The sequence below is a fragment of the Dipodomys spectabilis genome, unplaced genomic scaffold (genome assembly GCF_019054845.1).
Source record: "Dipodomys spectabilis isolate Male_0828 unplaced genomic scaffold, ASM1905484v1 ptg000098l, whole genome shotgun sequence".
NCBI lineage: Eukaryota > Metazoa > Chordata > Mammalia > Rodentia > Heteromyidae > Dipodomys > Dipodomys spectabilis.
The window spans coordinates 3,347,680-3,360,494 of record NW_024870775.1 but is presented as its reverse complement, the minus strand read 5'-3'; the positions used below and the strand labels follow the sequence as shown (position 1 = coordinate 3,360,494).

At 42.0% G+C, this 12,815-nt stretch overlaps 1 protein-coding gene across 1 annotated transcript; it reads left to right on the top strand.

The window, feature by feature from the left end:
* On the top strand, nt 1-4,146 carry LOC122113777 (procathepsin L-like). The gene is made up of 7 exons (XM_042686862.1): nt 1-126; nt 402-524; nt 623-772; nt 959-1,180; nt 1,644-1,806; nt 2,888-3,005; nt 4,047-4,146. The coding sequence occupies exons 1-7, from the start codon at nt 1-3 to the stop codon at nt 4,144-4,146; spliced, it is 1,002 nt and encodes a 333-aa protein (XP_042542796.1).
* Nucleotides 4,147-12,815: the final 8,669 nt, after the last annotated feature.

Below are 12,815 nucleotides of genomic sequence, written 5' to 3'. Positions count from 1 at the left end.
ATGGATCCTTCTCTGTTGCTGGCCATCCTTTGCTTGGGAATGACCTCAGCTGCTCCAGTATTGGATCCCAGTTTGGATGCACAGTGGACAAAGTGGAAGACAGAATATGGCAAAAGCTACCATTCGGTGGGTAATATGGAAAGTGTTCTGAAGGACGCCACAGACGAGATCCTTGCTGATTTAACTTTATCCAAGCCAGGTCTCCAAGGCAGTCAGCTAATACCAGTCATATAAGCAGGATGTGGGCAGATAGTCTGCTATTCTCTGACTCCAGAGAACAGCTTCCCCAAATGCACAACATCCTGGACAGCGTCTCTCTCCATCTTTGTCAGGAGTTCCATTTGGTGAACCGGAGTTGGGTTTAAGTAGACAGAGCACTCATCGCTTGTGCCTATTCCTAGGATGAAGAAGGATGGAGGAGAGCAATATGGGAGGAGAACTGGAAAATGATTGAAGTGCACAATGAGGAAGAGCGCCAAGGGAAACATACCTACACCCTGGAAATGAACGCCTTTGGAGACATGGTAAGTGTCCTGGGCTCTGCTTACAACGGGGCTTGCTCTCCTTACTTCTCCACAAAATGACCCTGCTTTTGAAATATTTTCTTTACTCTTTCCTGAAGACTGATGAAGAATTGCAGCAGGGGGAAACTGAGTTTCAGCCCATTAGGCCCAATGAGGAGGAACAAATATATCCAGATCTTCTATTTGGTGACCTGCCTGCCTCTGTGGACTGGAGAGAGAAAGGCTATGTGACCCCTGTGAAGGATCAGGTATGACAGTGTCACTGTCGACCCTTTCACTGCCCATAGCAAAGCCAGGAGTAGTTGTCATTCCTTTGGCAGACTCTGTAGTGTCCTGGAGTTCGCGGTTCTTTTGGAAGCCTGTTCACACACAGGAGCTGATGTCCATGGCTTGGTATTTGCTTTGTGTATGAGGGAATTTTCTTCTCTTATCAGGGTCAATGTAATTCGTGTTGGGCTTTTTGCGCAACTGGTGCACTAGAAGGACAGATGTTCAAGAAAACGGGCAAACTGGTCTCCCTCAGTGAGCAGAACCTAGTGGACTGTTCTCGTCCCCAAAACAACGGCTGCACTGGTGGCCTACCACACCTTGCTTATCAATATGTTAAGAACAACGGAGGCCTGGACTCAGAGGAATCCTACCCCTATGAAGCAAAGGTAATTGCAGCTCTGTACCTTGTTGTCACTCCTGCCTGCATTGCAGACAGTCCACCAACTTCAGAGATAAGACTTGCTCTTCCCAATTCACACTTCAGATGATAGGGTCTTTTTCTGTCAACTCTCTGTTTCTGTCACTGTCATCATTAGCTGGGTCAGAGTTCTGTGGACTGGAGAACATAGATGGGTAACAATCGGGTGATTTTTTTATTGCTGTGTGACCCAGTGTATATGTATGCTATTCTTTAGCCAAGGATCTGTCCATGGTGAACACCTGGTATGAAGAGATAGAGATAGCCTGATTGGTTCAACAGACCAGAGAAGATTTTCCGTTTCAAATGAGCTAGGAATAGAATTTCACCTTCTGGTTTCCAACAGTGCTGACTTAGAAACCCTAAGTTACAAAGTGAAACTTCAGAGCTGGATGTCTCTAATCACATCTGTTCCCTCTTTCCCTTCAAAGAATGGACCCTGCAGGTACAAACCTGAGAATTCTGCTGCTAATGTCACTGGATACGTTATTCTACCTCCCAGTGAGCAGGCCCTTATGAGGGCTGTGGCCACGGTGGGTCCCATCGCTACTGGGTTTCATTCGGCACATTCATCCTTCAAGTACTATAGAGGAGGTAAGTGTGTTCTTTGTAGAAATAGATGCAGGACAAATGACAAAAGGGTCCTAACACTCGACTGATTCTTTGGTATGCAAGGGTCAGGGAACATAGATATTTCTGTGTAGAAATGGCACCTGGTTTTTCAATATGTACATACAATTCTTTTGGACTTTATTTTCCCTTTGCATAATATTATTATTATTATTTTGTGGGGGGTACGGTCGTGGGGCCTGAACTCTGGGCCTGGGCGCTGTCCCTCAGCTCTTCAGCTCAAGGCTAGCGCTCTACCACTTGAGCCACAGTGCCACTACTGGCTTTTGTCTTGTTGCTTATGTGGTGCTCAGGAATCGAACGCAGGGCCTCATGCATGCAAGGCAAGCGCTCTACAACTGGGCCACCTTCCCAGCGGCCCATTAGATATTATTTCAAGCCTGTCTCCATATCCCTATTTAAATTTGTCAAAGTAGTTGCATCATGAAGTATTGGTTGTATAATTGAAATTTTATTCAATTATGGAATATTTATAAATGGCCAAAGATTTTAATAGTTTATATTTTTTAGGTTCACATATTCATTGACTTCTGTCATTGCTGGAAGTTGAACACAGGCCCTGTGCTTTAGCCTGCCTTTTTTCACTCAAAACTAATAGTGTCCCATTTGAGACCCTTTTCTTCATTGAGCTTTGTGCTTGTTAATTAGAGATGAGTCTCATGGAATTTCCGGCCAAGGTTGGCTTGGAACTGCAAGTCTGTAATCTCAGCTTCCTTCTAGTATTATAGATAGGAACCACTGCACCTGGAAAACCTTCCTTGGTTCAAGGAACTTTGAATTTTATGCAGTGTCCTTGAAATAAAATGCCCAGATTTCACACACTGGTCTCCTCTCCTATTAGACAAACCTTTTACCAAGGCATATGTGCTAATATGTATTTCTGTCAGTTTTCAGCCTAATTCCTAGCTTTGATCATGTAGTTCTGAAGGCTTACCTGGACTTTACATAATTTTGGTGAATGTAGAAATACTTTCCTTATTGTTCCTCAGAGTGGGGTGCTGTCAGGTTTCTGGAGCGTCCTATGTGGTTTGGTTTACTTTTTTAGGTATTCATTATAATCCAACCTGCCCCAAGTACCTGACTCATGGCGTTGTGGTGGTTGGCTATGGATATGAAGGAGAAGAAGAAACAGAAAACAACAAATACTGGCTGATCAAGAACAGGTAAGAAATGGCCAAAACATGCAGCTTTCCAGGTTCATGACTATAATCCTACTCACTACAAGGCTGAGCTCTGAGGTTCAAGGTTCAGAGCCAGCCAGGCAGGAATGTCCATGAGACCCTTATCTTCAGTTAACCACCAAAAGACCAGAAGTGATGCTGTGGCTTAAGGGGTAGAAGACCAGCCTTGAGCAAAAAGAACAGCACCCAGGTTCTGAGTTCAAGTGCTAGCACAATCGTAAAAAAAAAAAAAAAAAGAGAAAGGAAGGAAGCAAGCAAGCAGGCAAGGAGGCAGGCAAGCAAGCAAGGAAGCAAGCAAACAAGGAAAAAAGAAAGATGGGAAGTGAAGGAGGGAGCAATAAATTGCCTAACCTACTTGTAGAAAAAAGTCCAAAGAGAATTTAATGTGGAGAGTCAGTATTGGTATACAGGCTCTACAAATTTTTATTCTACTGACCTATGAATGTGGGACTATAGAACTAGATTCTGACATCAGCTCTCTAGGGACAGGCTTTTAATATGGTATTTTTACCATTTGATATACATTCTGAAAGTTTTGAAACAGAATGTCCTTTCTGTCTCTACTTTATATTTTATTTATCTTTTGTTGGTCATGGGGTGGAACTCTGGGCCTGCACACTGTCCATTAGGTCTTCAGCAAAAGCCTAGTGCTCCTCCACTTGAGCCACAGTGCTACATATGGTTTTCTGAGTTTTTTTTGTATTGAGATAAGAGTCTCCCAGTCTTTCCTGCCTGGGCTGGCTTTGAACTGGGACCCTCAGATCTCAGCCTCCTGAATAGCTAAAATTAGAGGTGTGAGCCCCAGGACCATCTACCTCTACTTTTCTAATCCCATGTGAACTCATTACATTGGACATGGAGGTTATGAGCAGATTTAGATCAAGGAAGGGTGAAGGACATTGGCCCATCTCAATTCTCTCTGCTGACTGTGTTGTGTTTAGCACGGTTTTGATTGCATGTGACTGTTCCTAAAGCCCTTGCAGTTTATGTTATGTATTAAAACTAACACTTGCTCTTCTTCAGCTATGGCACAAACTGGGGCATAAACGGCTATGCAAAGGTGGCCCGAGACCGAAACAACCACTGTGGAATTGCCTCCTTTTCCCTCTATCCCACTGTGTGAGATCTTGGATGGAGATAAGTCTGGGACAGCCTTCTCTGAAGGGGGCATTGTCTTCACCGCAACCTCGTCCTACTATGTAGGACCAAATCCTTGATGATCCAAGTTGTGATGTACATTTTAAGATCTTTTTCTACTTGTAAGATGATACCACGCGTGTGATTGCTACCATAAATGGATGTATATTATTGATTCACTTAATAATGTGTTGACTCAAATGACTAATTTGTTTTAAGTTTTCTGTTTTATTTCATTGTGTGTATGTGTGTGTGTAATCAAGATTGCAATGAGGTCTGTCAGAAACATAGACGTGAAGAGACTAATCATCCACTAGGAGAAGTGGGTGATCTGCTCTTCCAGTCATGCAGATCTCTGGAATCAGCTTCCCAGGGCTGTGTCTAAGGCAATCATTTACTGGAGTCAAATTAGACAAATATTGATAAAGGAAAATAGTTTTAATAAAGAAAAAAAGATCACAAAAGAAATGAGAAGCATGCATTATTTTACTACTAGAAAATGATCTGAGGAAATACATGCATTACATTCAGGATGGAGGCAGTCCATTTGAGGTATGGCACCAAAGTCTCAGAGCTAGCCCCTAGAGCATGTTCTTCAACTACTGGTGTAGACCTCTGGCCATCTTGCAGTGAAGAAAAACAGGACACTGGTAGATTGCCCGTGTGAAATAGGACACAACAGAATTAAGAGAGAAAGACCTGGTTTTGAGACTTGTTGGGAAAAATAGTTCCAGAACTTGGGAGGTGAATCCTAGAGGGAAAATCCTAAGTGAGAACAAGAGCTTCCTTATGACCAAGCTAGATACAATCCTTACATTATGAAAAAGTTACACAGAAATGACTCCCAGACATTATTAGTATTCAATAAGGAGGTTCATCATCCATGTGTTTTCAAAAGCCGCAAGTGTCCCAGATAACCATAAAGGAAGGCTAGAAGTAGTTAGTAAAATAATTTCATCCTCCCTGAGGGGATAGTAAGATAGAAAACTGGACCCAGCCCACAGAGCCTACAGCACACTCCATCCACATCCCTCTAGACTGGGTGCTATGTGGTGTGCGATTCTCTTTTGGCTTTCCCTACTACTTGAGATACTGTTTACTTTTTAACAAAAGGACAAATGTCACACCAGAAGTGAAGCTCCTTGGGCTTTGAATACCAGCAGGCAGTGTGGTAGGGAGACTTGTGAGAATCACCCTGCCTCTGCAAGATGGGATCCAGATCTGATATAACTAAAAGGTGCATAGCACCCACTGAGTACCAGCCATCACCACTGTGGAAGACAGTCCTGACCTCAGTGCGCAGGTGCTGCTCTGCTCAGGGCGTGAGGTGGGAGGAAGGCATCAGCCAGAATAGCGGTCAGTGGGAATAAAAGAGCATCTTAGCAGAGACCAGAGGTCAAAACCCCAGAGACAAGAGATGTGGTTAGAGCCCTTGATGAAGATACAGGGTTGAGATGTGGAGGATGATACTGGTGATGGGTGGGTTTGGGACACAGAGGCACCACCGTGGCATGGAGTAAAAGAACATTCCAGGCAGTCTCTTCTAGGAAAACAATGATCTAAAACCCAGCAGCCTGAAAAATAACAATGTCCCCCTTTTCTGGCTAGACTCAACTTCCTAGTTTGTCATTTAGAGTTCTTTCTTCATCCTGGAAAAACCTGGAGGTTATGCTGCGCTGAACATCCATAACATTTATTCATTGAGTAGCTGAATAAACTGAGAAAACAATCCAGTTCATTACGTAGATGACATGCAAAGGGGAATTGGAAAGGACTCACTGATTCCTCCTTCTGCTTCCTCCAGCAGTCATTGCCCCAGAGCAAGGAAGTAGCTGGATTTTGAAGAATTTCCAAAAACAGTAAGTTAAAAAGTAGCAACTTGCCCATATACCAGTGGCTCACACTTGTAATCCTGACTAGAAAGGATGCTGAGATCTTAGGCTCACAGCTCTAAGCCAGCTTGAAGAGGAAGTTCCTGAGAATGTAAACTATAAGCACCAACAAGCCAGGGGTAGAGCTGTGGCTCAAATTGTAAAGCACTAGCCTTGTGTGAAAAAGCTAAAGGATAGTGTGCAGGCCCTGAGTTGATGACCCAGTTACCAGCACAACTACAAATATGTATATACACATGAGTTTGTGTATATATGGACAAAGACCCATTCTAAATAGAAGACAGGCAGAAAGGTTGCTCTGTCCTTTTCAGGGTTTCCTAGGACCAAGATAAACTGTTGAATCTTACTACATTCCAGATGTGAATGACTGGTAAGCTCTAGGCAAAAAACAGCATCAATATAGTGGGTTTTTTTGTTGTTGTTGGTCATGGGGCCTGAGCTCTGGGCCTAGGCACTGTCCCTCAGCTCTTCAGCTCCAGGCCAGAGCTCTAACACTTGATCCACAGTGCCAGTTCCGATTTTTCTGCATATATGGTGCTGAGAAATCGAACCCAAGGCCTCATGCATCCACCACTGAGTCTTCTTCCCAGCCCCAATATAGAGTTTTTTAGAATCTATTGCAGGACTAATATGCCTTTGATGAAAAGTCATTTCTCAAGTATACATATAGTTCAAATGAAAAATCAGCACATGATTGGTTACACCAGAACTTTCTTGTCTCATTAAATTCTCAACACAATTCTGTGTGGCCACTGGTGTTATCCACTTTTTATACTAGATATGATCAACATTTAGGGATGGTATCTTATTTCCCTAAATTCATGCCTAATAAATGTAATGAAAATGATTTACAATAGAAAACCTTATAATCAAGTGGAATTGTGTCAAGCTGCCTGGACATGCATGCTTAACTCATGGCAATTTTTAAATTCATTACATATAAATGTGGACATGAATATAGAGCATAAAATTTATTTAACTAGAAGCTTCTTGATGTTGGGTAACTTGGGTTATCAATGTTTAGAATATTCAGTAAACATGTTCTTATTTAACAACTCTAACAAACATCAATAAAATTAACAAAAGAACCAGAAAAAGCATACATATTCTCACCACTCTGACAATCCAGATTGAATAACGAAAAGATCAAACTGAAATAAAAATTCAGACAAGTCTCCAATGACCTTCTTCTCATCCATGATGTGGCTGAAAATTAAAGTGAAAACAGGACAGTTTAGCTACTGTAGAAATAGTCTGGCAGTTTCCAGAAAGTTATGCATATGATTAGTATCCTGGGTATTCAAAGGGAAATGAGAAAGTACTTTCCTGCAAGTCTGTTCACAAATGTTGGTTGCATTGTCACAGTAGTGGAGAGAGTGGGAACAAACAGTTGTGCAGAGGTCACTCTGTGCCCATTTTACATGTGAAGTTGGTCAAGGCAGAGAGGAATGCAGAGGTAAGCCTGGTAAGTGTTGGGGCAGGCGACACGTGTAATTCTAGCTGTAATTCGAGCTACCAAGGAGTCTGAGATCTGAGGGATCATGGTTCAAAGCCAGCTGGTTGAGGAAAGTCTGTGAGATTTTTTTATCTTTAGCAACCAGTAACCAAGAAGAGGATCTGTACCTCAAGTGGTAGAGTGCCATCCTGCAACACGGCCAAACCCTGAGTTTCAGCACTAGTTCTGGTGCACAAAATCAGAAGAGTGATGAATGTCAAATCCCTTCTAAAACTCAGAAATAACTGTAGTGTAAGCCAACAAATGGGGTTTAGTAGAGCAAGCTCAGGTTTTGCACTTTTCTTGTCTATACAGCTCTATTCACCATCTATTTTATGCCAGCAGGAATGGAATGCAATGTTCAGGGCATTGAGGTAAAGCCTCTAGGCTCTTAGGGGCCAGCATCAAGACTTTGGGGCAGATGTGGGTTCACCTATTGTCCTGCTGGAAAGGAAAAGCAGGCGTATAGCTGTTAGTCCCAGGGCAATAATGATAGGCCCAAGCTTCTATCATCCTAGCTACTTGGAAGGTAGAGATTGTGGTATCAAACTTCAAGACTAGCCCAGGCATACAAGTTAGACAGACTACTTAGTGATGGCTGGACAAGGTGGCAGGTCCTTGTTATCTTCCTATGACACTGGGAAGCAAAGAGGAGGAGGGAAATTCATGCCAGTCTGGCATAAAACAAGGAACCAAGGCCAAGAGATGGCTGGAGGCATGACACAGGGCCATAAATTTAATTCCCAGCACAACAAAAACCATGAAATAAAATAATGACGTAAGCTATAGAATGACACTTGTCAAAGGACAGCTAGGAATATTTGTTTAAAGGCTTTGGGACAGGTATTCCTGTATTCCTGTATTATTCCTGTATTCCTGTATTACTACTGTATTGGGTTCCTGCAGTAAGGGATAGAGATTTGCCTGAACCCCTAAAGCAGCATGGGCAAGGTCTAGTGGGAATTCATTTCCACTCAACAGCAAAGGGTCAGGAGGGAAACACCTCAAGGAAAAAGAACAGTAGGTGACTCTGTCTCAACAGTCCTGACACAATTCTTGACAATGACTGGCCTGAGTGGTCAGACATCACAGGTGCATGGTGGAAGAGGAATCTGAACTGATGTGAAGGATGATCAAATATGAAGAACAGGATCTTTTTGTCAGGTGCAGTGGGTCATACCTGCAAGTCTAGCTAATGTGAAGGAGAATGGTGGATGCTAACAAAGGAAAGAAAGAGGGAAGACACTAGCTGAAAAACAACTAGAGCAAACCAGGTTGACAGTGTGACTCAGGTGGTTGCAGGAATTGCTTAGCAAGAACAAGACCCCGAATTCAAGTCCCAATTCTGCAATTATACAAAGAATGAAAGCTAGACAAAGAGAATGTAAGAAGGAAAGAACACTAAAGAAAGAAAGAATGAAAGGATGAAATAAAGAGAGAAAGAAAGAAAACCAGGATTCTTTCCTAGGACTAGAGGTATGTAGACAGGACTAAAATATGATTCAGCAGTGTGATCAGAGTAACCGTTATCAAAATGTGAAGAGTTGTTTGTAGAGAGGATGGGAAGCCACAGCTTTTTGGCTCAAGAGCTCAATATGTCCCTTGCCCTGTGCCTCATGACTGATTCCTCCCTTGGTGCTTTTAGGAGCCAAGAGCTTAGCCCCTTGCTAGATTCATTTAGCTGCATGCCTTTAAGTCTAAATCAAGCATAAATGGTTCAGTTCAAGGTAAAGGTATTAAAAACATGCTGTTCAGCATTATTTACTATAGCTAAGATATGGAACCAACCCAGATGCTCCTCAGTAGATGAATGGATCAAGAAAATGTGGTATATATACACAATGGACTTCTATGCCTCCATTAGAAAGAATGACAATGCCCCATTTGTTAGGAAATGGAAAGGCTTGGAAAAAATTCTATTAAGTGAAGTAAGCCAGGCTCAAAGAAACATAGGTCCCATGGTTTCCCTTATTTTCAATATCTAGTATATGTCTGAGTCAAGCAGAAAAGGTCAGATAAGGTGATGTTAGGGAAATGAACCCTAAGATATGTATTCAAATGATTTTTTTTCTTTCATGCGATTGTTTCTAACACATTTATAAGATTATTTCTTTGTTGCTTTGTATGTAGCTCCCCTACAGTATAACTCCTGCTTTCACTGTATTTGATGTCAGTATAATTTGTGGAGGGGAAGTGGAAAAACAAATCGTTTAACTAGGGATACAGGTGGACCCATTGCAATGATGAGATGTGCAAGTCATTATGTCGAAAAGGAACTTTACAACTTTGGTGCAGAGGAGGGGGGAGGATTTGGGGGGCAGAGAAGGTTGGGATGGGAAGGGGAAACAAAGGAGGAGGCTACAATGCTTGATAAGAAATGTACTCATTATCTTGCCCATGTAATTGTAACCCCCAGTATTTTCACAATAAAAAAAAGAAAGAAAAACATGTTGTTCATTCATTCACCAAGTCTAAAAACACATACAAATCGCTTTCTATCTTACAAGATCATGAAAAAGTAATTGAATCTGGTAATGAAGATCTTCAATTTCATTCATGATTCTCATACAACCAAGGTCTGCACAATATAAGGTCTGTAAGGTTTGACTCACCAGTGACTTCCCTTGGGTTCTGCTTTCCCTGGGACCAGTCTCCCTTGCACACCTGCTCATTTTGGTGTCTGCTGCCTCTGCCTTGATGTAACTGTCCTCACATCACTCCTGGAGCTGTGCTCCCCAGTGCTATCCTCAACTGCAAATGAGTCACTGAAAAGCCAGTTTCTGTTTGGAGAGTGAAGCCAGCCTCTGAGTATGGTATCTGGTGTTTTTCTGGACCGATGCTAAGAAGCCAGATGCACTAAGAAGCAAGAGCTCACTATGGAATGCTTGGTCTATGTTCAGGGAGTTACAGTTTTAATATGCATTTTCTATTTATTATTCTTTGTTTCTTTTGCATGGTCCAGTGTTTTGAATTTAGGGCCTAGGTGCTGTCCCAGAGGCTTTTTGTGATCAAAGTAAATGTCCTACCATTTGATCAACACAATATCATTTTCAGCTTTTTCTCAGTGAAAATAAGAGTAAGGTGGTCATCTCAGATCTAAGATGGGGAGGCTGAGGCTTGGAGAAGCTGATAGGAAAGGCACACATGGATGGAATCTAAGGGAAAGTTCAACCTACAAGTCAGGGACTATGAGAAGAAAGTGATACCTTCATTATGTGTGTGTGTGTGTGTGTGTGTGTGTGAAGGTGGTCTGGGGCTTGAATTCTGGGCCTGGTTGTAGTCACAGTTTTTGTTGCTCCAGACTAGCGCTCTACCACCTAAGCCACTTTTTGCTTTGTGATGTTTGGTAGGTAATTGGAGATAGGATTCTCATGCACTTTGCTACCTGTGCTGGCTGCTCAGATCTACAATCATCAGATCTCAGTTTGCCAACTTGCTAGGTTACAGGCTTCAGACACAGGCACCAAGCTATCTTCATTAGTTATGGCTATTATTTTTATTATTATCACCATCATCATTCTTATACTTCTTTTGTATTGTGAAAATACCATACCCAGGGGTTACAATTACATGGGCAAGATAATGAGTACATTTCTTATCAAGCATTGTTGCCTCCTCCTTTGTTTTCCCTTCCCATGCCTTCCCACTCCACCCTCCTTCCTCCCCCCCTTGTGATAAGAATTCTCAGGCTTGAACTGGAAGTCTGGAGAATGCCTAGGAGCTTTTGTTCTAAAAGGCTAGCAATCTACCACTTGAGCCACAGCTCTACTTCCAGCATTTTGAAATTTAATTGGCTGAGTCAACTGGATTTTTCTGCCCAGGCTGGCATTGAAACTTGATCCTCAGATCTCATTTTCTACATAGTTAAGATTACAGAATTGAGACACAGATGCCTGGTAGAGTTTCATGAATTCTTGATGGTGGACTTACTTACCTATTCAGTTAATTTTCTGATGACATTATTCTCCACAAATTGGAAGGCACAAACACTCAGAAATTGCTGGTACTCACTAATTTCTCATGTGTATAATCTTCCGTGCTCTAGAGGTTGAAATCTGAGAATCATGGTTGGAAGCCAGTTGGGACAGAAAAATTCTCAAGACCTATCTCCAATTAACCAGTAAAACTTGGACGAATCGGTTTGGCTCATGTGGTACTGCATCGGCCTGGAGTAAAAAAGCTCACTGAGAATTCAAGACTTTGAATTCAAGTGTTCGTTAGTTCCTGCATAAAAAAACCCAAAAAGATCTCTGAAGTAAAATTATTTCATGAGTCATATGAATATCAATTAACTAACACTTTTCCATAGATAGTATTTATTAGGATGTGTGTGTGTGTGTGTGTGTGTGTGTGTGTGTGTGTGTGTGTGTGTGTGTATTACCTTGCAAGAAAAGTTATATTGGCTAATGCTGATAATGCTGACTTTTTGGCTAATCCAGTTAATTTAAATTTCTGATCTCAGGTTGTTCCACTGGGGAGAAGTGTTAAGTGATAAGAGGTGTCTGCTCCCCATTTGATTTGTCACTTTTTTTTTTTTGTAACTCTGGACGTCCTGGGCTGGAGGGAAAATCTTAATGTGAAAAAGAACTTCAGCAGATGCACAGAAGAACATACTTTCTCAGATACTGCACTTTACATAGGAACTGGGAAGATACAGGGTGGGTTTGTGCCTAATATGTGTGCATGAGCCACCATCAAAAGGATTTTACCATGGCATTGGGGGTGGGGATTAGAAGAGTTGGAAGTGAAAGAAATGGCTAGAACCCCACTTTACTATGTGCTTTGTTGAGGAGATTTTGTCTAAGTAGAAACTGGTGCCAACAAGACCTAGGGTTTCTCCTATTCCATCCTGTAATGTTTTCAGAGTGTCTGCTTTGACCCCGAGGTCTTTGATCCCTTTGGAGTTGATTCTGGTGCAGGGTGATATATAAAGATCTAGCTTTAGTTTTCTACAAGTATTTAACCAATTTTTCCAGCACCATTTACTGAAGAGGCTGTCTTTCTTCCATTCTAGATGCTGGAGAGGTTGTGGACTGAAGGGAACCTTATTGCATTGTTGGTGGGAGTGTAAACTTGTTCAACCACTTTGGAAAGCAGTATGGAGGTTCCTCAAAAGACTCCACATAGAGCTCCCCTATGACCCAGAAATCCCACTTTTGGGCATTTACCCAAATGTTCACAAACAAGGCCACACTAAAGCTACCAGCACCAGTATGTTTATTGCAGCATTATTTACTATAGCTAAGATTTGGAACCAACCCAGATGAA

Bases quoted from the DNA above. Each gene is read 5' to 3' on its own strand.
- LOC122113777 (XM_042686862.1), top strand. From the start codon at position 1: ATGGATCCTTCTCTGTTGCTGGCCATCCTTTGCTTGGGAATGACCTCA. The intron at 127-401 runs GTGGGTAATATG...GCCTATTCCTAG, and splicing joins ATGGCAAAAGCTACCATTCG to GATGAAGAAGGATGGAGGAG. The intron at 773-958 runs GTATGACAGTGT...TTCTCTTATCAG, and splicing joins TGACCCCTGTGAAGGATCAG to GGTCAATGTAATTCGTGTTG.